The sequence below is a fragment of the Ornithorhynchus anatinus genome, chromosome X5 (assembly GCF_004115215.2).
Source record: "Ornithorhynchus anatinus isolate Pmale09 chromosome X5, mOrnAna1.pri.v4, whole genome shotgun sequence".
NCBI classification, from domain to species: Eukaryota; Metazoa; Chordata; class Mammalia; order Monotremata; family Ornithorhynchidae; genus Ornithorhynchus; species Ornithorhynchus anatinus.
This window is the reverse complement of record NC_041753.1, coordinates 59285010-59311936: the sequence shown is the minus strand read 5'-3', so window position 1 is coordinate 59311936 and position 26927 is coordinate 59285010. Positions and strand designations below refer to the sequence as shown.

The following is a 26927-nucleotide window of genomic DNA, read 5'->3' as shown; positions in this document are numbered from 1 at the left end:
TTTGATGTCTCTCTCCACTTCTAGACTGTAAACTCCTTGTGAGCAGGGATTGTGTCTACCAACTCTGTTTTGCTGTACTCTCTCACTCGCTTAGTATAGTGTTCTGCACAAGGTAAGTGCTTAATAAAAACCATTGATTGATTGAATGAATGATAGATTCAATCATCTATCATCATCTATAATCATCAGATTATATCCTCCTGGTCCTGATTTGAAAGTTTTAACCCTTCTTGGTTCTAATAATTCCATTTTTAGTTTCCTTGAAAACTGATTTTATTGGGGTAGGTCTGCATAATGTATAATGAATAGGTAATCGAATGTTGGAATCATCTCTTAGGTGGGAATGAGGTTGACAACCAAAAGCCAGTAGACTCCCTAGAAATCTAAAAACATGTTGTTCCACAGTGTCCCAGTTGGGTCAAAAGAAGCAATATTATATTTCAGATACAGTGAAGGGATTACCTAAATGTTTTAATTCTCCTATTGGGTTGCTGCTAGATTTCCTACAATAGTTTAGAAAGCATTTTAATACTTTGGCATAGCTAACTGGCCATGAATCACTAGATTTTGCTTTAAAAAGTAAAAAGGGGGACTTACAAATCCAGGATAAGCAGGCAAACAAGAACACATCGATTTAGAATCTTGATTTTTTGAGTTCCCTCTCTTTGCAACAGATCAGATGACTCTCCTTTCTATAACTGAAGACATCATGTTTGCATATTTAAAGCCAAACAAATAGACTTATCATTTAGCCAGTCCTAATGCAAATAATCTGTATTTATCATGTATTAATATTTCACTTGCCTCTTTAAAAGCTATACAGATTGCCTGATCTGCAAGCGTTATTAGTAATTTTACATAGGAAAATAATTGAAGAGGTTTAGTTAACTACTTAGCAATCATATCAGACATGCTTGGTGCGAAAATGAATCGAAAACACAGGCTAAGGATGAAATAGGTTGAAGAACTTTCACTTCATGACATAATGAATTGACTTGGGTACCCAAAGACTGGCAGGAAAACTCTTTGTGTTTTGAAAGTTGGCTATTCACAAGCTAAAGCTTCCCTGGCTAATTAGCATATTTAGCTCCATAACGTCATCCACATATGAATTCCCTTCTTTGGGATTTATTCAGATTGTTCTTATTATTGTTATCATCATCATTATTATTATTAACAACCACACCTGAGAGGTGAGGAACCCGAAATTCTAATCCGTTAACTGTAATTTTCCCATTGTGTTTTCATGTTTATCAATGCCCTGGACTCAATGTTGTTTTTGTGATTTTATTATGTTCACCTTTACCTATATAAGGATGTCTGTCTCACCGACCCTTCTCCACCCCTTTATTTTTTTGATTTGGGGCTCTTTGGATTCCAGAGACTCTGAATATTATATCCCATTGCTCAGTTCAGTACATAGTGAATAAATGATTGCATGAATTAATGATAGCATTCATTAAGCACTTATAATGCTCCTCCCACCCTATTTTCTCTCTCTACTTCCTCTCCCATGCATTTATTCCCACCCCTAAGCACTGAAATACTTGCCATCCATCCCCACTCACAAAGCACTTATGTACATATCCTCATCCCCTGTTGCTTCCCCTACTTGTAATTTATTTTAATGCCTGTCTCCCCCTTCAACTGTAAGATCCTTGAGTGCAGAGATCATGTCTACCACCTCTATTGTACTCTCCCAAACGATTAGTACAGTGCTCTGCACAAAGAGCTCAGTAAATACCATGGATTAACTAAAACGCTGTTCCAATCAATGGGATAATTCAATAAAATCTATTCAAACCCCATCTCTAGCTCCCAAGAGGCTCCCAGTCTGAATAGAGGGTTCTGATCCTAGCACTGCCTCTCACCCGCTGTGTGGCCATAGGCAAGTCACTTAACCTCTCTGACCCTAAGTTTCCTTCTCCTCTGTAAAATGCGGACAAGATAGATGGTGAGTCCCATGTGGGAAAGGGACTATGTCTTATAACCTTGTAAGTTTGTAAAGGATTTATAACCTTGTAACTACACCAACCATTAATACATTGTAAGCACTTAATGCATCCTGTAATTAATTAATTAGAATAATAATCATTATGGAATTTGTTAAGCACTTACTAGGTGCCGAGCACTGTGTTAAATCCTGGGGGAGCTACAGTACAATCAGAACAGACACAACCCCTGTCCACATCATGCAAGCACAGTAAACACAGGATAAAAATCCAACACCTATCGACAGTAAGAAGTCTATCAGTTAAATAGTCAGTCGTATTTATTGAGCGCTTACTGTGCACAGAGGATCTTACTAACCACTGGGGAGAATACAAAAAAACAATAAACAGACCCCTTACCTGCCCACAACGAGCTTACAATCTAGACAGTACTTGAAGGGGACAGTCTTTGGGAATTTCACCACTCGGGTAAACAGTCCTTGGTACAAGCTGCCACAACCTTCCCAACGTTTGAAAATATATAGAGACAGTTGGGGGTGTTGGGTGGGAGTGGGGTGCATACCCCTGCCATCGAACGACCCACCACGGACCCCAGAGCCTTGGTAATATGGAAGCTCTGGGCTGCGTGGGAGGTCGACTGAAGACTGTAAGCTCAGAGTGGGCAGGGAATGTGTCTGCTGATTGTTATATAGTACTCTCCCAAGTGCTTAGTACAGTGCTCTGCACACAGTAAGCACTCAAAGTCGAGTGACAGTGAATGAAAGGTAAGGGGGGAATGTAACAGTTTACAGTGCTCCAGAAATAATAGAGAAAACTCAGAAACTGCTACATGCTGAATTTGATGCTGGATCGCCTTAAACCATGTGATTAGTGACAGAGGAACAATCACAGAGTGGATAATCCAGGATGGAATTGTAGAGTTAAAGTGATCATGCTCATCTGTTGGGGGAACTTGTCATTTAATGGGGCCTTGGCCCAAGTTATCCACTGAGAACCCAAAGAGTATGATTCACTCAAACCTGTGTGTGCAGACAATGTGTCCACCTACCGAACCCCAGAATTTAATGTGAATTCATGGTGCTCCTTTGGAGCTTGGGTCTGGCTGCTGCTGACTGACATAGCAGTAGGGAAAAGGGAGGACATCTTGTTCTGACCACAAAGCTGAGCGAACCCTTGGCTAGGCTGAGAGTCACAACTATCTTATTCGCTTCCCGAATTCCACAGCTGTATGAAAAAAAAGTCACTGCTTCAAAAACAAATCAGTTTACATAGCATGTTGAAAACCAGCAGAACAAATGCCTCCTCTAGGCTGTAAACTCATTGTGAGCAGGGAATGTGTATAACCAACTCTGTTATACTGTACTCTCCCAAGTGCTTAGTACTCTGCTAAGCACACAGTAAACACTCAATAAATACCACTCATTGATACACAATGAATTCAATAATGTTGCAGACAATTTGCAGACTTGCTCAGGTCTGGTTCTTCTATTTGTCTCCCTACATATTTATTTTCTCGGGGAGTTTATTCACTCATGTGCTTCAGCTACTCCATCTATTTAAGGACTCCAATGTCTAAATATCCATTCCTGACAAAGCCCTGAACTGGCTCTACAATTTCATGTTTCCTCCTGTCCTTGGGACGTCTCCATTTGGATGGCCTGCTAGAACTTTTAACTCAATACATACAAAGCAGAACTTCTCATGTTCCCTCCCATAACTTGCCCTCTTCCTAGCTTCCTGTCCACCCTTACTTACATAGTGAGACATATCAAAGTCCTACTCAAAAACATCCAAAGGCTGCCTATTTTTTAATGGTATTTGTTAAGCACTTAATAATAATAATAATAATAATAATGTTGGTATTTGTTAAGCGCTTACTATGTGCCGAGCACTGTTCTAAGCGCTGGGGTAGACACAGGGGAATCAGGTTGTCCCACGTGGGGCTCACAATCTTAATCCCCATTTTACAGATGAGGTAATTGAGGCACCGAGAAGTTAAGTGACTTGCCCAAAGTCACACAGCTGACAAGTGGCCGAGCGGGGATTCGAACCCATGACCTCTAACTCCAAAGCCCGTGCTCTTTCCACTGAGCCACGCTGCTTCTCTAACTTACTACGTGTCAAACACTGTTCTAAGCTCTGGGAAGGTACTAGTTAATTAGGCTGTACAAGTCTCTGTCCCACGTGGGGCTCACACTAGAGTAGGAGGGAGAATGGGTATTTAATCCCTATTTTACAGTTGATGGAATGAGGCACAGAGAAGAGGCACAGAGAAGTTAAATGACTTGCCCTAGATAATACAATAAGCAATTGGCATAGCTGGGATTAGAACCCAGGTCTTCTGACTCCTAGGCCCGTGCTCTTTCCACTAGGCCATGCTGCTATTCTCTCCACACCAAACAGAAACTCTTAATTATTGCTGTGAAGGCTCTCAACCACTCCCTCCATTTTACTTATCTGTTCTTTAATCCCTCTTCATCCCATCTTGGATTCTTTCTTCTCCCAAGCTAACCTCTTAAATATACCTTACTTTGGACTGTCCCCTCTCTGACCTATTGCTCACACTTTTCCCTCTTCCTGTGTTGCCCTTTCCCCATCCTCAAAGTCTTCCTAAAAATTTACCTCTGAAATCACTCCCCCTGCCTTCTCCATCATGCCATCTCACCAGACCTTAGCACTCATGTATGGACTGGTTGATACATTTATTGTTTAATCATTTTTTGGCTCACTTGTGTTTTTATCATTTGTATCTATAGTCTCACACTTTTATTCACTGTACATTCAGCAATTTGGGCCTCTCCTTTGGATCGCAAGCTCCGGGGACCACGTCTTTTACTTCTATGGTACGTTCTCCAAGTCCCTCATATAGTGCTCTGCATAGAGAAGGCACTCAATTACTGCTGTTGTTGATGATGATGATGATGATGCCTATTATCACACACATTAATTAAATTCCCAAGGTATTCTCAAGAGGTGCATAAATGTCAATGAAGCAACTTTTAAATGCCATCCCCAACAATTACTAATATATTACCAAATAACCTATGTGGAAACTAAGTAGGAGGCAGCCTGGTCTAGCAGAAAGAGCACAGGTCTGGGAGTCGGAAGACCTGAGTTCTAATCCTGGCTGTCACTTACCTGCTGTGTGACCTTGTGTAAGTCACTTGACTTCTCGGGGTCTCAGTCGCCTTGTCTGTAAAATGGGAAGTCAATACCTGTTCTCCCTACTACTAAGACTGTGAGCATCATATGGTATGGGGACTATGTCCAATGATTATCTTGTATTTACTCCAGTGTTTTGTACAGTGCTTGTACAGTCAGTGCTTAACACAACTACAATTATTGTCATTATTATCATTATTATTATATTTAGGGAAAAGGAGTGATTCACATCTCTGACCTTCTAGAGAGGCAGAAAGGGACTCGGTCATTCTGCAATAAGAGTTTGCGGAGATGCAAACACAAGTTTAGATGACAGACTCTACTGTTTTTTTTAAAGAAAAAAAATTGAAATAAGAATATTTGTTTCCATTCTTTGAACTTTGAGTTCAGCTTCATTCTGAAGTCTAATCTACATTCAATCATAGCATCCTATTACTAGGTTTCTCTCCTTTAAGTCACAGAAGCACTGTAATGGAAATCTAGGCTCAGAATTTCAATATAATATTCTGCAGCTAAGGAAACCCTCTGTGTTGAGAAATATTCAAATGGGGATTTGAACTGATTGCTACACATTTGCAACGGACTCTCTGGAGGTTTTGCCTATTAAATGTTCAGTACGTCCTGAAAGCCAAGTTCCCCAGAGAGCCCGGTTAATGTAGGAGATTGCAATATCGCTTCTTTTGAAAGACACTTACACTGAAGTCATACAGAACACCAAAGTTCATGGCTGTTGGCTCTTCTGCTCTTGGTACGGTCTTTCTAGGTAAACTTCCATACGGTTTACCCATTGTTGCCTGTATCCAGAAAGGTGGAAAATGGTTAGCGTTTTGAGAAGCAGTATCATAAACTCAATCCATACAAATGTCTTAAAAAAGCATTGTTGGGTCAGACGTTTTTCTCCTCTCTGATGAGAGATGATTATGCTTTCCAGCCCGAGACACTCCTTTATAAATACCAACACTAGTCTCCATTTCCTCTTCCTTGAGTTTTCCTGACATAAATCTCACAATCGATCTCTAGTCACTATGTTTTCAGCACCTTTTAAGTAGAATTTATACATTCATATGTTTCTGCCGCTTGTCCTCTTGTGGGCAACATGACAGAAATCCAGCATTAGATTTTCATCCCACTGCTGGCCCAGTAATGACACCTAATATTTGAAATGGAAGATTTTTACCATATTGTTGAAATTAAGTAGCTGGGGGAATGCTGCCCCCGTCCTTGAGTCCTGTGACAAATGTGGGGCATAACGCACCTGCTAAAGGGGTATGGATTGGCTCGGGACCACCTCAAGGGAACCTCTTTGGAATGCAGAAGTCCCAGAGAGGTCTAAGCTAGGCTGGGTCCAGCTTCCAGTGCAGAGGCTCAAGAGGTGTATGGAGAGAGGATTAAGTGGGTGCTGGTCTTCCCTGGGATTCTGATGAACTAGGAGAAGGGTTTTGCAGAGGGTCTCTTCATTGAAAATGGAGTGGGTGATTTTTACTACCCAAATGAGGACTGCAAACAAAATGTCCCCTTGCTGATCCACTCAGTGGTGGGAAAGGATGGAGTGGGGCAGTCAGTCAGCCAGTCAGTGGTATTTATTGAGCCCTTATTGTGTGCAGAGCACTGTACTATGCACTTGGGAGAGCACAATATAACAATCAACAGAAGCATTCCCTGCCCACAATGAGCTTAGAGACAATTTTAGAGGCAGAAGTTTCTGTACTTCTGCCTTCCGTGGCTCCTTACTGATCCCAAGCCTGTCTAAGAAGTATTATTATAATTATATAATTGATCATATTCATTGAGTACTTACTGTATGCAAAGCACCATACTAAGTGCTTGGGAGAGTACAGTGTAACATCAAACATATTTTGTGCCCACAACAAGCTCAACCTTCAGCTTCCAGAGCTACTAGACACAGTGGAAACCACAGATCCAGTTAACTGACAGCCCAAATCAGACCCACCACGTGAGTAAATCAATTGGTGGTCCAGATCCAGTGTATGGGTCATACTGAGGAGCAGTGTAGATTAGTGGATAGAAAATGGGACTGGGTTTGAAACACAGCTCCGTCACATGCTGGGTGACCTTGGGCAAGTCACTTAAATTCTCTGGGCCTCAGTTACCTCATCTATAAAATGGGGAGTAAAAGTGTGAGCCCCATGTGGGACAGAGACTGTGTCCAACTGGATTAACTTGTATCTACCCCACTGCTTAACTTTAATCAATCAATCAATGATATTTATTGAGTGCTTAATTTGTGCAGAGCACTAAGCTAAGTGCTTGGGAGAGCACACTACAACAGAGTTGGTAGACATGTTCCCTGCCCACAAGGAGTTACAGTCTAAGAATCAGTGGGTTAGAGGAATCATCTGTTATCTCTGGCAGCAAGTGACCCCACCAGAGTGTCCCCAAATCAAAGCCCTCGGGGTCACCTCAGGTTAGAGCTACAGGTTTGGAATGGAGCAGAACCAGAGAAATCCACTTGGTTTCAGAGTTGGGTGGTCCCAGAGACCTGGAGAACTCATGAGGGTGAAGTTTCCTCTAGCCCTTGAAGGAAGGGTGGATCAGAGTTTCAGGAAAAGTTTGGAATCTTCTGGTGAATTTCCAAATCTCCAAGCAGCATCATATTGACGCAGCACAGTCTGTGTACCATCACTCCGGAAGATAAATGTAACTTGTTCGTTTTTATGTTCTGACAAAGGGGACTTTTTTTATGACATTTACCAAACTACTTTCCAAACTACTCCCCAATAGTCTCACCTCTGGTATCATGATAAGGCCAAGTGTCAGAACAAACATAACCATGTTTACGCCATACATCCATCTCAAGAACAGGAAATAGGAGGCAACTGAGGAGCCAAATGTACCTACAAAAAATAAAAAGTGACCAAACTAAAATAACAGCTCCTGCTTTAATTTTCCTCTAAGATTAAACTGCTTGCAGAAAATACAAGGAATTAAAATTGATCATTTTCACCTTTGAAGATGCTGCTGCTGCTAATGGCTTTAACTACTGTTTGCAACTGAAGGACTGCAGAATGTATTTTCAACTAAAAACATGTCGACCATGTTGTTGTATATGGCTTCGCCTTTCTGAGACTTTGCTTCAGAAGAGACCCTCTGACTCTGAGTGGAGGACATGTCTTCTGCTGGGGGCCCTCGTTCCAAAACTAGGCATAATTGTTGAAGTTAGATCTCCAGGTATTTCTAGAGTTGCTTTAGCTGTCTGCCCCATGTGTGGTCACTCCAGTTCAGCTCACAGCACAGCCCTCAGCATTTGCTTACCCATCTAAGTTATGTCACAGCAAGCTAGCTTCATGTCTGTGCATGGGAACTGACTCCATTTTTGGACCTGGTAGGTGGCATGATGGACACCGTTGAAAGACGCTACATGTGTTTGCGTGAGACAGGTCCAATTCTCAGCCAAAAGAAGGTTGGATATTTCCATCTCTGTAATTTCTCAAATTACCCCATTTTCATAACTACTACTGTCTCCATGGAAACAGGTTACTAACTATTGGCATTTGAACCACATCCCTTTACAATGCGAAATTGCAAGCCTGACACAGACTACTACAGTGAAACTCTGGAACAACTTCATTGACCTGGAGCTTGTTGGAAGAGTACTTTTTGACTTTGGTTTTAACTCTGTTTACTGGAACAAAAAGCATAATGGTACAGAGAAGAGGTTTTTCTTAGTTGTGCAGGGTGTTCAGAGAACCAACCTAGGCATTGGGAAGGGCAGGAATCTACACTGTGGCTCCAAACCAATTCTGACACAAACGAAAGTTTTGGTTGAGGATTTGGTCCCCTATTTTATGGTCCCCCTTTTGGGTCCACCTTTGGCCCCAAAGCAGCAATATACAGGGAAGTTGGGTCTCCCTCTCTCCCCCATATGCTGCCTCTAGGGACCTCAATTTCATCAAAGAAAATTGAAACCACCCAGCGTAATCTTCCTAAAATCCCCCCAGCACCTCCCCAATCCCCCCTACTCCTACCCACACTTCCCAGCAGTATTGCAAGAAGACTTCCCACCTCCTCTTAAAATCTATTCTCTCTACCTGTAACTCCAACGCCATCCCTTTGCACCTTATTAAAACACTTGCCCCCTCCCTGACCATCATCTTCTGCTGCTCACTCTCCAGAAGGCCCTTCCTTACTGTTTCCAAACATGCCCAAAGAACACCTATCCTATAAATGCCCCTCTGTGACCTCATGACACCCTCCAGGCACCACCTCATCTCCCTCCTACCATTCCTTTCAAAACTTGAGCAAGGCGCTAATACCTGCTGCCTCTTCTTCCTCTCCTCCAATTCTCTCCTTGACCACTTGCAATCTGGCTTCTCACCCTTCCACTCCATGGGAACTGCCCTCTCTAAGGTACCAATGACCACCTTCTCAACAAATCCAATGGTCTCTACTCCATCTTAATCCTCCTTGACCTCTCAGCTGTCTTCAACAGTGTGGACCACCCCCTGCTGCTTTACTAGAACCCAACCTGCAAACTTCGCTCCTCTAACACCAACCTTCTCACTGTATCTCGATCTCATCTATCTCACCACTGACGCATTGCCGACATCCTCCCAACAGACTACCACTCTCCCCATCTTCAAAGCCCTACTAAAAATCACATCTCCTCCAAGAGGCCTTTCCTAACTAAGCTCTTGTTTTCATTCAATCAGTTCATCATATTTATTGAAAACCCATTTTGAACAGAGCACTGTAAAATAAAAATAAATAAATGGTGATATTTGTTAAGCACTTATGTGTCAAGCACTGTATTAAACGCTGGGCTAGATACAAGTTAATCAGCTCCTATATGGGGCTCACAATCTAAGTAGGAAGGAGAACAGGTATTGAGCCCCCATTTTACAGACAAAGAAACTGAGACACAGAGAAGTTAAGTGATTTGCCCAAGGCCACACAGCAGATAAGTGACAGAGCTAGGATTAGAACCCAGGTCCTCTGACTACCAGGCCCAGGTTCTTTCCACTAGAGCATATGTCTTCTCTACTGTACTAAACACTTGGGAGAGTACAATGCAAAAGAGTTGGTAGGCATGTTCCCTGCCCACCAGGAGCTTACAGTCTAAAGGGGGAGATAGACATTAAAATGTTATGGATATGTACATAAGTGCTTTGGGACTGAGCCTCCTCACCTCCTCACCGTCCACCGTCCCTCAGTCTCGCCTATCCCGCCTTCGACCCCTGGGTCACGTCCTCCCGCGGTCCTGGAACGCCCTCCCTCCTCACCTCCGCCAAACTGATTCTCTTTCCCTCTTCAAAACCCAGTTAAAACTCACCTCCTCCATGAGGCCTTCCCAGACTGAGCTCCTCTTCTCCCTCTACTCCCTCTGCCACCCCCCCTTTACCTCTCCGCAGCTTAACCCTCTTTTTCCCCTTTTCCCTCTGCTCCTCCACCTCTCCCTCCCCATCCCCACAGCACTGTACTCGTCCGCTCAACTGTATATATTTTCATTACCCTATTTATTTTGTTAATGAATTGTACATCGCCTTGATTCTATTTAGTTGCCATTGTTTTTACGAGATGTTCTTCCCCTCGACTCTATTTATTGCCATTGTTCTTGTCTGTCCATCTCCCCCGATTAGACTGTAAGCCCGTCAAACGGCAGGGACTGTCTCTATCTGTTGCTGACTTGTTCATCCCAAGCGCTTAGTACAGTGCTCTGCACATAGTAAGCGCTCAATAAATACTATTGAATGAATGAATGAATGAACTGAGGGTGGGATGAATATGAAGTGCTTAAAGGGTACAGATCCAAGTGCACAGGAAACACAGAAGGGAGAGGGGGTAGAGACATGAGGGGTTAGTTAGGGAAGTCCTCTTGGAGGAGATATGATGTTAATAAGACCTTGAATAATAATAATTATTATGGTATTTGTTAAGCACTTACTCTGTGCCAAGCACTGTACTAAGCATTGGGGTGGATACAAGCAAATCGGGTTGGACACAGGTCTTATCCCATGTGGGGCTCACAGTCTCAATCCCTATTTTATAAGTAAGAGAGGAGTGAAGCGATTTGTCCAAGGTCACACAGCAGAACAGTGGCAGAGCAAGGATTAGAATCCATGACTTTCTGACTCCCAGATCCATGCTCTATCCACTATGCCATGCTGCTTTGAAGGTGGGAAGGTGATCATCTGTCTGATATGAAGGTGATGGGGGGGCAAGGGGAGGTTCCAGGCCAAGAGGCAGGACATAGGCAAGGGGTCAGTGGCCACATAGATGAGATCGAGGTACAGTGAGTAGGTTGGTGTTAGAGCGAAGTGAGCATGCTGGGCTGTAGTAGGAAATCAGCTAGGTAAGATAGGAGGGGGCAAGGTGATTGAGTGCTTTAAAGCCATTGGTAAGTAATTTCTGTTTTATGTGGAGGAGGCTGGGAAACCACTAAAGGTTCTCGAGGAGTGGGGAAACAGTGACCAAATTTTTTTTTTAGAAAAATAATCTGGACAGCAGAGTGGAGTATGGACTGGAGTGGGAAGAAGTAGGAGGCAAGGAGATCAGTGAGGAGGCAGACACAGTACACAAGGTGGGATAGGACAAGTACTTGGATCAATGTAGTAGCAATTTGGATGGAGATGAAAGGGCAGATTTTAATGATGTTATGAAGGTAGAACCAAGAGGATTTGGTGACAGATTGAATATGTGGGTTGAAAGAGAGGGATGAATCAAGTATAATGCCATGATTATGGGCTTGTGAAACAGGGAGGAGGATGGTGCTACATACAGAGATGTGAAAGTCAGGGAAAGTCCCTCTATTCATCCTCCCTTCCCTGTCACCGACATACTTGGGTCTGTATCACTTAAGCACTTTGATTTTCACCCCTTCTCCACAGCATTTATGGAGATGACCATCTGTAATTTATTTTAATGTCTGTCTCCCTCTCTCCTCTGTAAACTCCCTGTGGGCAGGGATCATGTCTACCTGCTCTATTGTACTGTCCTCTCCCGAGCACTTAGTACAGTGTTTTACATGCAGTAAGCACTCAGTAAATACCATTGATTGAATGATTAATCAATGACTTCCCAGAGGGCTTTCCCTCTTTCTTCTCAGTTCACCTACCCCATGTCCTCACCCTGAAACAGTAATGTTGACACCAAACCTGAAACAGTCACACTCGTGAAGCAGCATGGCATAATGGCTAGAGAGCAGGCCTGGAAGTCAGAAAGTCATGGGTTCTAATCCCTGCTCTGCCACTTGTCTGCTAAGTGACCTTGGGCAAGTCACTTCACTACTCTGTGCCTCAGTTACCTCATCTCTAAAATGGGGATTGAGACCGTGAGCCCCAAGTGGAACAGTGACTGTGTCCAACCTGATAAACTTATACTTACCCCTGAGCTTAGTATATTTAACCAACGCCACAATTATTAATCATTATTATTACCAACCATGCTGAAACGGTCGTAGTGGAGGCTCCTGGTAATGTTGTCACAATCCTCACTTACTTCCAACTCACATCTGAGGTGGGGAGTCAGCTATGAGGAACTTTTAAGTTCTGGAACTCCAATTCTGATGTGGGAAAGGGAAAGGTCCTTCCAGCCATGTCCCAGGAATGCCAAAGTATTACTCTGTGGCTGTAGCTTCAATTTGGTGGAGATGAAGGGCCACAGCTAGTCCAGAGACAAGGAATCCCTTTCCTTCCCTTTTTTGATGGTATTTGTTAAAGACTTAACTTAGTACATGTCAAGCGCTGTTCTAAGTGCTGGGGTAGATACATGTTAATCAGAATGAACATAGCCCTTGTCCCACCTAGGGCTCACAGTCTGAGTAGGAGGGAAAACAGCTATTGACTTCTCATTTTACAGTTGAGGAAACTGAGGCACAGAGAAAATAAGTGACTTGCCCAAGGTCCATCAGCAGGAAAGTAGCAGATCGGGGATTAGAATCTTGGTCCTCTGACTTCTAAGCCTGCACTCTTTCCCTTTTTAGACAGGGTGAGGTTGAGTGGGTGAAGGTTCCAGCCAAGAGCCCACAGGGGTGAGCACAGCCCAAACTAGAATACCTGAGTTTTGAGAATGGAGTGGAATATGGGTGACTTGTCATTCTCTCTCCATTGACCTCTCTTCCCCTTAGTGCTTCCTTCTCCCTAATGAAGAGTGCTGATAGAGCCAAAGCATCTGTGTATTTATGCATGATTACACAAACAATTTTAAGAAATAGAGTCAAGGGTCCTGAAGTTAGTTCCTTTTCCATGACTAAAAAAAAAAAAATCTGTTAGGGCCAATGATTGGGGGAAACTTGTGGCAACAGTTTCAAGACCTACCAGCCTGCAAATGTTTTACAGGTAACAGAATCAGGCGTACTGAATTAAAGCTCATCCAGTATCACCTCAGCACAGCAGAAATCCTGAATGAGATACTACTTGACCCTGATGGAGCTAATTGTCCTCCTTATATGCATCAATTTCTTAATTTATCAATCAGACATTATAATACCTGGTCCCTTAGCTGCCTGACAGATATGTTATGAGAGATAGAAAGGCCACTGGATCAAAACTTTCATAAATGAAAATATTTTAGTGAGGGTTAGTGTAGAGGCTGCTTTCTCTAGTTGATGTGAAAATATCAATAGGTAAGGACAGGTCAGTTGGAAAACAAGCCCAAAAATGAATTCATCCCTGCGTATATGTATCTATATTTGAAAGAATTTTAAAATAGGTGCCCTGCATGATGCCCCAGAAAAATATATGATAAATAAACATCTGAAAGGATCATCATCTACAAGATTTTATTAAGCAAAGTTTTCAGGTGTGCCGAAATTAAAAGGGAAAGGTTCAGTAGCAATAAAAGGGATTTCTGTTTCCTGCCACTGTCATCCTGGAAAGGAGAGGGCTTCTAGAAAGCAGGGGTTGGTAGCTACAGTTGCTTCATGGCATAGGCCAATTTTATCTCTTGTGTATAAATCTGAAGGATCCAGGGTCAGTCACATGGGCATGTCTTTTCACCAGGATTTTCCCCAAGGGAAGCTGCTTTCAGGAGAAAACTGGTTAGTTTAGAGGAAACTAGCAATAGTACTGAAGGTAGTTATTGAGTGCCTATCAAATGCAGTGCAATATAATAATGTTGGTATTTGTTAAGCGCTTACTATGTGCAGAGCACTGTTCTAAGCGCTGGGGTAGATACAGGGTAATCAGGTTGTCCCACATGAGGCTCACAGTTAATCCCCATTTTACAGATGAGGTAACTGAGGCATAGAGAAGTAAAGTGACTTGCTCACAGTCACACAGCTGACAAGTGGCAGAGCCAGGATTCGAACCCATGACCTCTGACTCCCAAGCCTGGGCTCTTTCCACTGAGCCACAATATACTAAGTGCTTGGGAGATACAACAAAACTCAATAAGTGCAAGGGAGGGCTAAAGAGTTGATGGGAATCAGGGGATTTATAATTAGTCAGGGAAGGTTTATTGACAGTGGTGGGATTTTAGCAGGGCATTGGAAGTAGGAAGGAATAAATTCTGGTAGATATAGCAGGGGAAGAGAGTTCCAGGACCTGGGGACAATGTAAACTAAGCAGCGTGGCTCAGTGGAAAGAGCCTGGGCTTGGAAGTCAGAGGTCAGGGGTTCAAATCCTGGCTCTGTCACTTGTCAGCTGTGTGACTGTGGGCAAGTCACTTCACTTCTCTGAGCCTCAGTTCCCTCATCTGTAAAATGGGGATTAAAACTGTGAGCCCAACGTGGGACAATCTGATCACCCTGTATCTACCCCAGCGCTTAGAACAGTGCTCTGCACATAGTAAGCGCTTAATAAATACCAACATTATTATTACTCTCCCAAGAGTATTGTATTGTATGTATTGTACTCTCCCAAGTGTTCAGTACAGTTCTCTGCACACAGTAAGCACCCCATAAATATGCTTGATTGATCTTGAACACCCCTGATATAAAAGGGGATGACAAAAGAAAATTCCACTCTTGAAAGTGTTTTCCTTTGTCTTTGGGAAGTACCTATCTTCAAGAAACTCACAAGCCTACACAGATGTAGTTTCAGTAATCCCCACAGTGCAGTGACAGATTTTTTAAATCAGGCACTGAAAAAAAAGGGGCTTCCTAGGCCCTTCTAAGCATTTTGCCTTCAAGAGAACAAAACAAAAACAAAATAAAGACCCAAACTATGTATTTCAGATCTTAGGGATGTGCGGAGGCCAACACACCTGGTGATGCTGAACTGGACACATTGTTGTGACAATTTTAATGATAAATAATAATGTTGGTATTTGTTAAGCGCTTACTATGTGCCAAGCACTGTTCTAAGCGCTGGGGTAGACACAGGGGAATCAGGTTGTCCCACGTGGGGCTCACAGTCTTAATCCCCATTTTACAGATGAGGTAACTAAGGCACAGAGAAGTTAAGTGACTTGCCCAAAGTCACACAGCTGACAAGTGTCCGAGCCGGGATTTGAACCCATGAACTCTGACTCCAAAACCCGTGCTCTTTCCACGGAGCCAGCTTCTCTAAAGAAGCAGCACAGTTTGGTTTCGGATATTTGATCATTAACCAACTTCCAATGATTTCATACCATTTCATTACTAGGTTACCAATTTTCTCTGATAAGGACTCCCTGAGTCCTTAACTAGTTAAGAATGGCCTCAGCTTCAGCTAGCTCAGCATATTTTATGAATGGAATGAACTTAGAACTCATTATTTATTACTCATTAACTGGAGGAGGAGCCTAGTCATGCAGTAACCCAAAAGAACTACTCTCTCAAAACAATCCACTCACTTTGTGAATTGAATTCAGTCCTGCAGCTGCATGGGATCACATATCAATCCATTAATCAATCAATAGCATATATTGAGCACTTACTGTTTGCAGAGCACTGTACTAAGCACTCAGGAGAGTACAATTTAACAGAGCCCCAAAAGACTTTCCAGTGGTACTGCCAAGGCATGGATCGCACTGGAAAGGGTTTTGAATACCCAAAAGATAACCAACCCACAGGTCTCATAAAAGTTCTATCTCAAATGGTGATTCTCTCAGGTAAAATTAACTTTGTCTTTGAATCATATGATTTAACTGAGTTTTAACTAAATCAATGTATCAAAGAATTTTAGTGACGTATTCTAGAAATATATATGCACACACAGATACGCCCCTGTCTACATACATAAATATGTAGATGAAAGCACCACAGTACCTTTTCTTCAGTGAATCTTCTCCTTGATTTTATGCGGAAACACTGAGTTGACTAACTGAACCAAAGAAAAGGACCTACAAAAATATTCATGTCATGTCATTTTCTCAGAAATTGTAGCTAAGGTTTAAATGGACCCTCTGTTTCTTGATACTGGAAAGACATCTAGTTTTCTTAAAATATCTGAGACTTGACTTGGGAAGTGTGGAAATATCATCACCTTGTTGATGTTTAGTTGAGTTTTTGCTAATTGTCAAGGTTATCTTCCTTTTGTGTGTACAGTGGATCCTCTGATAAAGAGACTGACTGCTAATCTGAAAAATACCTGTAAAAATACTCTTTTGGATTTTAAATTAAATATTAAAAGCAATTCTATTTCTCTGGAATATGAAATACAATTGTATCAGATTGGTTCCACCAACAGACATTGTGCCAAATATCACAAGATTTGCACTCCTTATTGTAGGGCTTCTTGCCACCTTTTCAAAGCTTTGAAAATGTTTCCGGTCTGATAAGCAGGCCATCTCTCCCTGATTCGGATTGACTCCTGATGTTTCCTTCCTCTGTGAATCAGATATATTAGTAGTGGAAACACGTGATTTGTCAGATATTCAAAGTAGGATTTGCATTTCACCCTCGAAAGCAAGCCAATGAAGTCTCTTCTCCTGGATGTTTTAATTACTGAATTTTGCATCATACTGGTTATGTTTCCCAGAAGCTACAATATGTAGTTTCTTCACCAAACTTTTAATAAGGTTTAAGCCTGCAGGTTCACTCTTGGATGTATTTATGTTTCAGGGTAGCACTTACAGTAAGACTCTGTGGAGTTCAAACTGCTGTTCAGAACTTTTCTTTTATCTACTTAATCTTCAGAAAAATCCCTATGAAGTACCATGGGCCAAGAATTAATCTCTTCATTTACATAAGGAAATTATTCAACAGAGCTCAAGAGCTTAGTTCACAACCATTGTGCTGGTGGCCAAACTAGAACTAGAATTTGGGTCTTCTCCCTCCTAGTCCAGAACTTTAAGCATCAGATCAGAAACTGAATTCAAACCATGAAATAGCTGAAGTACTTGGAAACCTGGATCATCCATGCATTCATGGAAAACCTCACTTCTTGGCATTATGTGTCTCCTTTTGGTAAACATCTGTTTTCCACTGTACTGTTTCAGTGATTTGCCACACTTTGAGAAAAGTATCCACCCTGAACATGATCTTTCACTTACTCATGCAAGCATCCAAAACTGACAAGATGTCCATTTTTTCTCTGTCTTTTTTTTTGAAATGGTAATTTTTTGTTGGATTGCTAAACTAAGTCAGCAGGTCAAATGCAGATATGTTTAGCCAACTGTTAGAAAATGACAATCTCACTGGTCAGAGTAATACATTTCCTTCTGATTTCAGTTAATATTTTCATGAACTTGAAATTTTTGTACAAAGCAAGGCTTCTGAAAAATGTATAGGATAAACTCATGGAAGATTTAGAAAATGATTTTAAAAATTGGAAGTCATTGTTTCCATCTATTTTGTCAATTTCAATTGATATTTTTGGACCCCAAATGGAATGCTTAAAGCATGGAGAGACAGCGAGAAAGATAGTGATTGGGGGAGAACTTGTAATTATCTTCCCTTCATGGTCTGGCCAAAGCCCCATTTGCCCATATTGAGGGCCGGGTGTAGGATTAGTATTTTTAAACTATCCCTCACTATTCCACCTATTCCACCACAGCCAAGCAGTCTACGGCATCTTTATACACTGACTGTGGGTAACCTAGAGAGTCCAGCTGGATAACTCAGGTAAATATGAAATCTGATTCCATGCTGAGAACCTTTTATGGACTATTCAAGTGCATTTTGTTGCCTCTTCTCTATTGGTTTTATATATTTTTTTAATTTTTACATTTGAGTTTAATTTTATATTTGTCCTCTAAGGTATTTTCTAAAGAGTACAAACTTTAAACCGAACTTCACCAAACTGCAAGACAAGGGTGGGGTGACAATAGAGTATCAATTGAATGCCCACTTGGTGTGGTTCACTGCACTAAAATTTGGGGAAATACCAAATGAATAAATGACATGTTCCCTGCCCACTAGCTGCTTGCACTCTAACAGGGGAAGCACACATAAACATATTTACACTCAAATGGTAAAAATAAATAATTAAATGCATATAATAATGTTGGCATTTGTTAAGGGCTTACTATGTGCCAAGCACTGTTCTAAGCGCTGGGTAGATACAAGGAAATCAGGTTGTCCCACGTGGGGCTCACAGTCTTTATCCCCATTTTACAGATGAGGTCACTGAGGCCCAGAGAAGTTAAGTGACTTGCCCAAGGTCACACAGCTGACAAGTGGCGGAGTCAGGATTAGAACCCACGACCCGTGACTCCCAAACCCGGGCTCTTTCCACTGAGCCACGCTGCTTCTCATATATATCCATGAGGGCTAAGAAGGGTGTAACTATGCCTAAGTGGTAGAGTGACCTGAAGGGATGATATGGCTGGAAAATCAAAAGCTTGTTGAAATAGATAAGATTTTAGGAGGGCTTTGAATGGCAGGAGAGCTGTGATCCCTCTGATCAATGGTATTTACTGAGTGCTTACTATGTGCTGAGCACTTGGAAGAGTACAATACAATAGAGTTGGTAGACATGATTCCTGCCCACAAGAAACTTACAGTCTACAGGGGGAGACAGAAATTAAATAACAGGGGAAATTGCAGAGTTTAAGGATATGTACACGAGTGCTATGGGGCTGAGGGTAGGGTGAATATCAAGTGCTTAAGGCATATAGGTCCAATCACATAAGTGATGCAGAATAATAATAATGATGTTGGTATTTGTTAAGCGCTTACTATGTGCCAAGCACTGTTCTAAGTACTGGGGTAGATACAAGATAATCAGGTTGTCCCATGTAGGGCTCACAGTCTTCATCCCCATTTTACAGATGAGGTAACTGAGGCCCAGAGAAGTTAAGTGACTTGCCCAAGGTCACACAGCTAACAAGCAGAAGAGGGCGAATAGAGAAGATGAGAGCATAGTCGGGGAAAGGATGTGAGGAGGAAGAAAGTTCCAAACCTGGGGAACAGAGTGAGCAAGGGGAGGAGATGGAAGCAAGAGATTTGTGTGTAAGGTACACCTAAGAGGCCGATTTAAGGAATTAAGACACTGAGTTAGGAAATAGCAGGTGGAGAGAACAGATAAGTAAAGTGAGTGAAGATAGTGTTCTTCATAGATGGTTGAGAAGCAGCGTGGCGCAGTGGAAAGAGCATGGGCTTTGGAGTCAGGGCTCATGAGTTCGAATCCCAGCTCTGCCACTTGTCAGCTGTGTGACTGTGGGCAAGTCACTTAACTTCTCTGTGCCTCAGTTCCCTCATCTGTAAAATGGGGATTAAGACTGTGAGCCCCACGTGGGACAACCTGATTCCCCTGTGTTTATCCCAGCGCTTAGAACAGTGCTCTGCACATAGTAAGTGCTTAACAAATACCAACATTATTATTATTATTATTAACCCTGAATCCAACTGTGAAGGTCTGTAAGTGTGTTGTGGTACCTAACCTTATAATACGGCTGTGAGATCTGGACCTATTACAAGAGGACACAACCAACTCCTGGAGCACTTACAGTGACATTATCTATATATAGTACTCAAGGTCCAATTTCAGGATTGATTCACTTAAAAAAAAAAAGGTCCTGGAATGCAGTCAACTCACCATCACTGAAGCAATTCTCACAGCAACACAGCTCTCCACTGAGTGGGATATGTGAGGAGAGAGGATAATAATAATGATGGTATTTGTTAAGCACTTATTATGTGCTAAGCACTGTTTTAAGTGCTGGGGGTGGATTCAAGGTAATCAGGTTGTCCCACATGGGGCTCACAGTTGTAATCCCCATTTTACTGATGAGGTAACTGAGGCAAAGAGAAGTTAAGTGACTTGCCCAAAATCACACAGCTGACAAGTGGCAGAGCTGGGATTAGAACCCATGACCTCTGACTCCCAAGCCCATGCTCTTTCCACTGAACCACGCTGCTTCTCTGACAGCAGAGTACCCAAGCTGCTGCCCTATGGGGAGCTGAAAAGGGGCATACACAACCCAGAGGCCAGAAACAGCACATTAAAGACATGATGAAGTTCAATCTTAAATAATGCAACCAAGCTGTGAACTGTTGGGAGACCACTCCAACAGACAGACAAGAGTGGTGGGCAGAAATCAGGAGATCACTTGCTCTACTAGAGCTAAGGCTTTGTGAAAACCAAAACAGAAGGAGAAAGCAGTTGACACAGAGACAGGCTGGATGTGGAAAAAACCAGCAATGTCCCAAGGATCTATGCCTCACTTATAAATCATGTCCTATGATTTATAACCTATGAGTATGTCAATTCCACATTGTTCTTCCCAATCATGTTCACACTCATGGGCGGGAACCGACCGTCAATAGCATTTTCTTTGAAAATGAAGAATGGGGGGTGGGGGTGGGGGGGGGTTGTGTATGTGTGTGTGTATGTGTGTGTGTGTGTGTGTGTGTGTACACAAATAGAGGCATTTCTGAAAACCCATCCAGGGATCGGGTGAAGTATGAGCTATTACCTCTCCCTATGATATCACCATTCTAATTAAACAACACTCTGCACACAGTAAGCGCTCAATAAATAATAAAAATAATAATGTTGATATTTGTTAAGCGCTTACTATGTACAGAGCACTGTTCTAAGAGCTGGGGTAGATACAGGGTCATCAGGTTGTCCCACATGAGGCTCACAGTTTTAATCCCCATTTTACAGATGAGGTAACTGAAGCACAGAGAAGTGAAGTGACTTGCCCACAGTCACACAACTAACAAATGGCAGAACCGGGATTCAAACCCATGACCTCTGACTCCCAAGCCCGGCATCTCTCCACTGAGCCACGCTGCTTTGAATGAATGAATGACAGGTGGACTATTCTGATGATCCACAGTAGGGTGGAAAAAATTTAGCTCCTCTTCACAAACTCTGGAAAACCTCTAGTAAAGTATCATTATTGGTGCTGAATTAATTGGGGTAATAATAAATAGGTTCTATCTGCTCAGTGAATCTTCTTGGTCATGAGAAGCAGCATGGCTTAGTGGCAAAGGCATGGGCTTGGGAGTTAGAGGACGTGGATTCTAATCCCGGCTCTGCCACTTGTCAGTTGTGTGAACTTGGGCAAGCCACTTCATTTCTCTGTGCCTCGGTTCCCTCATCTGTAGAATGGGGATTAGAGACTGTGAGCCCCATGTGAGACAACCTGATTACTTTGTCTCTGCTTTGGCACATAGTAAGCACTTAATAAATACCTTATTATTATTATTATTATCATAAAATGAAATAAACTTCATTCCAAGCTGGATTGTTGTATTTTGAAACTGAATTCTCTCTTTCCTTTCCTTTCCCTATGTCGATACCAAAATGGCAGCTTCCTACATGATTGTTATCATTCCTACTTGAGCCATTTTAAAATGAGATCTGGCTATTTTCTAAATTTTGATGATATTTAGAATTATGAGTATTACTGCAAATGTATATACAGTTTGGTTTTTGAAATTCTATTCATGTCAGTAAAGTAGTCCCTGTTGTTACCAGGGTATGAATAGACGCCATTTGAAACGACCCATTTTCCCTCTCACAGAACGAAATTCCACTGCAGAGTCAGAGGGAAATGTTTTGCTGCATCCTAGGGAGTGAGGGTGAAGCCCACCGGTACTCTGTGCAGAATTGGCATGGTTAGGTGCAGTGATCTGGGCTCCAGGAAGCCTTCACTGTGGGAAAGAGATGGCTTAAATGAAGCTATTTTACTTCTAATGGAGCAAAGCCTGAAAAAGCCAATTGACAACCTTGGCAAGTTTGACCGAAACTAGGGGTTCTTCTCGGGCACCCTCCCCCATCCAACCCTGCCTCGACGCACTTACTTTCAATTGTCTTGATTTTACTTTCCCACGGTATGCAGGCTGCCTTAAAATTCTCAAAATCTCGCAGAAATTTTACCCATTTCTGAAAAGGAAGACAGGAGAACAGAACACTCAGCATCTTGGTACACAGGATGTTCCCATTAGCCAATGGAAGGCAAAGGGAGGGAGTATACAGAGACCATATAAGGGTCTGCTCCTCCACCCCTGTCACTTCAACCCCAAATGTATTCACATAGAATTAAACAGAGTCCCCACCCTATTTTGGAATAGTGATAAATCTCTTGGCATTCAGCAGGCAGCTCAGATCCTTCCCATCAGCAGTCAGTTTGGCAGGAACCTCCTCTGAATCTTACACCCAACAGCAAGAGGCAAGCAAATCTTAATTATTGAGGCAGCAGAACTTCTGGCTCCAACAGGCTCTCTCCTGGGCTCAAACCATTTAGCCCTTCCCCTTAAAGGAGGGACTGCAACCTGACTTAAAACATGTGCCAATTCAACACCCCACTGCTATCATTACTGAAGTGTCTCCTTATGTGCTACGGGGTTGCTTCCTGAGAAGGAAATGGGTAACTAGTCCTGAAAACTTGGAAAAACAGTCAACAGTTGAACTCCCTGCCGGGGAGCAGAAAAGAGTGCTAGCAAAGTCGATGGGGCATCTCTCATAAGGGTCAAAAGGATCACGGCACACAAAAATATTTCTTCCCAGTAAATCAAATCCACTCTTTTGCCTTACTTTGGCCATCATCATCTTGAATGCAAACCACCGTTTTCCTTTGCCTTTCCCAAGCTGCCCTTCAAATTCTTCCACAAATGCTTTGGCTTCCCTGAGAAAAGAAGAAAAAAAAACCAAAAACCATACAGGAGTGTGAGTTATTTTTAAAAAGAAATCATCCCCCACTTTTGAAATTGAGAAGCTACATGAGACCATCCTGGAAAATGACCTGCAGTCTTCACACCATTTAATAAAATCCTCTTAGAATTCACATTTCCTCCAAACATCCCGACAGGATCATATATAATGCAGCCAGAGGTTATTGAAATGAACAAAAAATTCAACGAACCAGGGTGAACAGCACCTTGCATCAGCCTGTCCATCCCCAGAGGAGGACAGTGTCTGACAAGAAGTTATTCAAGTTATTTACTGATCCTTAGAAATCTTTACTCAAATGGCCTTCCGTCACCGTTCTTATGTTGTTCCTACTTGGAGCCTCGAATAAGCCATTTTATCCTCTACCCTGGTACCGTCTTAAGCTCAGGGCTCCCCATTTCTCCAGATTTTAAAATTCCTTTCTTGGTGCACATCAACTCTGTAGAGAAGCTCAGTGGATTATGCACGTACCCTCTGGATTATGCACATACCCTCCTTTGGACTCTGTTTTCAAACACAGTTCCTAAATGATCATCAATTATATTGTTGGGTGCTTACTTTGGGTAAAGCACTACCCTGGATACTCCTCCTTGACTACCAGAGAAGCAGCATGGCCTAGTGAAGAGCACAGGCCTGGTAGTCAGAAGGACCTGGGTTCTAATCCCAGCTCTGCTACTTGGGTGACCTTGGGCAAATCACTTCACTTCTCTGTACCTCAGTTACCTCATCTGTAAAATTGGGATTAAGACTGTGAGCCCCACGTGGGACAGGGACTGTGTCTAAACCAATTTACTTGTATCCACCCCAGCACTTCATACAGTGCCTGCCACATAGTAAGTGCTTAACACAAGCCACTACTATGATTACTTAATGATATCTCCCAGTTCCAGCTGACTCTTGTCTGTTTCTTCCTATAAATCAGGGTTATTTGGTTTGACCTACACTTGAAAGTCATTTTCAAAATCATTTAGCCTGCAAAAGTTCCAGTTTTCCAAATAAAATGGGCTCTCACCATCCACTCTACTTCTTACACGTCACCCTTCTTTCAACCAGTTCTTGGGTTAAGTCTTAAGGGTTAAGCATCAACCCACACTAAATAGATTCTATTAGCTCACAAGCGCATATGCATTATGCATTTGAATATTAAAAACAAAACCAAAAACAAAAAAAAAACCTAATCAGATGAAGAGAGAATAGATTTTCAGGTTCAGTTCTGAGTTGTGGACAGACTGTTGTCATGGACGATAACATGCAAAAGATTCCTGAAGATGTGTAGTTCAAAGGCAGACTCCACACTTTCCCACTCTGATTCTTCCTATTTCTACCCATGAAGGAAATTGAATCAGAAGTTTCTCCCATAGCCTGGCAGAGTGTGTGCTTCTCAAAATCCCTATTCATTTCCAAGTGCTTCAGTTTATGTTGGCAGAAAGTTTAGATCTGCACATTATGCTAAAAGAGAAATTCTACCCAACTTTGAACTAAAATTGGGTTTTTCATTATGCCTTTTCACTCCATATTTTGCAAGGCTGGGCCCTAAAGTTGCTGGGGTAATGGTGGATTCATTTGCACGCACCTGTTAGAAAGTGTTTTGCATATGAGATTTTTTCTCATGCCAAAAAAAAAAAAATGAATGTCTCATCGACACACATACTGAACATGAAAAAATGGAGGCCCAATGACAGGCTTCTTGAACACCTGGCCTTTAATGTCCACTGTAGTGTCTCAGAATTCACATTCAAATGAAAGTTCAGCACTGTCACAATGCACCATCCCAAAAAGCTTCTTTGGTCAGATCTCCGTGCCAGATAATTCAGGAAGAAAAACATCTGCTTTTGCCAAAATTATCTAGTCACCTAATGAAAAAGCAGGTTTAGGGGCTTAATTACCCTGAAATTAGCTTAACCTTCCTCTCCCTGTGTGCTAGCTTAATCTGGTTTTAGAATAGCAAACGAACCTTCTTCTGATTCATTCCCCAATATCGAACAAATAAGAAGCTTAAGAAAAACTAAGTCTCACTTCCGTAAACACATGCAAGAGCATCTGCCAAAGAACTTGAGCCATATAAACAAGATGGAATAAAAATTGAGGCATCCTATTCCTACCATGGACTAAATGCCAGAAAAGGGCTATTGATTTGAAAAAAGAGCGCAAGCAAACCTGAATATCTCATCTGGGAACACGTTTGCAACTAGATCATCTATTTTTTAAACAATATTCATTTTTATGCTTTCACCCTGTGCTTTTGTAATCATCATCTTTCAATATCCACATTGTGCCATGTTTCATCCAAGAATAAACTCTAGAAATGGATTACTATCCTCCAAGTGATGAGGTATGTATGCATCACTTATTTACCAATTACAATATAGCTATATTGCAATTTCATTCAACTTCAATCCAACTATATCATGCAGAAGTGACAGTAGCTTCGATATACATAGCAACTTTCTTTCAATTTAATCATAGCTCTTTGTCTCTATCATCTTATTTCTCCTCAAAATCAATCAATCATATTTACTGAGTATGTACTGTGTGCAAAACACTGTACTAAGTGTTTGGGAGAGTACAGTGTAACTGAGAGGTAAGGGGCAAAATTTCCACTTGTTATGTGGGGACACCGAGACAGAGAGGGGTCAGGTGACTAACATCACAGATAAGTCCAAAGGGACTAATGAATGGCTATTCTAGATCTTCCGGTGTTAAAGCCTGTTTTTGTTTTTTCTCAAGACATCCCTGCCATCCAATGCAGTGGGTTACATCTCTCATTTTGGCCACAGAACAAGAATGTGAGTTGGTTACTCAAGAATATATTTCTGTAGACTAAATGATCAAGCTGGTCCTAAACAGGGCTCCTCTTTGCTTTGGATATGGGGTGTTCAAATTCCAAAAGGGTCAACTCAAATGTCATCCTTTTTGATTGATTCTGCAGAGGGGAAGACTCTGGCTTCTTGGTCTTCACAGAATTTTCTAGATCAAGGGGTATTTGGGGGAGGAGGGGCAAGAGTAAATTCCCCAAACTGTGGCAAATTCTTAAGTACAATTAATTCCATTTTGTGCATCAGCAAATCTCATGGACTCACCCTTAACTGCCAAATTTGGCTATTAAAATAGTTTTGCCTGCTGAAATAGTAGTCACTAATCCAATGATTGGGAGCTTCTGAGAGCAAGGATCATGGCTATTAACTCTATTGTACTCTCTCAAGAGCTAGTACAGTGTTCTGCACAGAGTAAGTGCTCAATAAATACCACTGATTGAGTAGTTCAGTGGATATTGTCCTAAAGAACAATAGAATATTTGTCTCTGACATTGTTTTGTCTTCAAAATCTTCACTGCCACACTCTGGATAAAAGAGACTGGCATTGTTGAACCTGACTGAACCCTTCAAAGCTTCAGGGTCTTGGCCAGGCCCAAAGCAGGGCCTATGCCTACCCTGGATCACTATGGATCTCCAGGCCACCCTACTTCCCCTTGAACTGCCTCAGACCGACAAAATGAGCAGTATGGAGTGAGCCATGTCAGGCTGGAGATACATAGATTCTTTGAATCACAACTAGCAGTGTTGCAACAGCTCAGGAGCTGAGTCTAACACTGGGCTTTTGGAACTTCTTCAGTGGGGCAGATTGAGTTCATGGCCTGTGGTCATCCATCTCTCAAGTAAAGCATGAAGTCCCTGAATCTACAAAATGGCACAGTGGGGCCATTGTAAAAAAAGGGAAATCTATATTCTAGCCAATGTTCTATCACTGTTTGTATGAATCTTGGTAAGTCACTTAATCTCTCAGTGCCTTAGTTTTATTTGTACTGTGGGGATATAATTTATGTTTCTCCATACCACACCCAGATGTGAGGAAAAACAAGATCATATAC

General features: G+C 42.1%; 1 protein-coding gene across 1 annotated transcript in view; it reads right to left on the bottom strand.

The window, feature by feature from the left end:
- Positions 1-26927, bottom strand: part of TMC1 (transmembrane channel like 1) — a 106472-nt gene that overhangs the window by 46955 nt on the left and 32590 nt on the right. The window contains exons 6-9 of the mRNA XM_039910754.1: positions 22925-23015; positions 22192-22273; positions 7863-7969; positions 5810-5908 (exon numbers count right to left, since the gene is read on the bottom strand). Coding sequence (XP_039766688.1) covers positions 5810-5908; positions 7863-7969; positions 22192-22273; positions 22925-23015 — 379 coding nt within the window. The remainder of the gene's footprint in view (positions 1-5809; positions 5909-7862; positions 7970-22191; positions 22274-22924; positions 23016-26927) is intronic.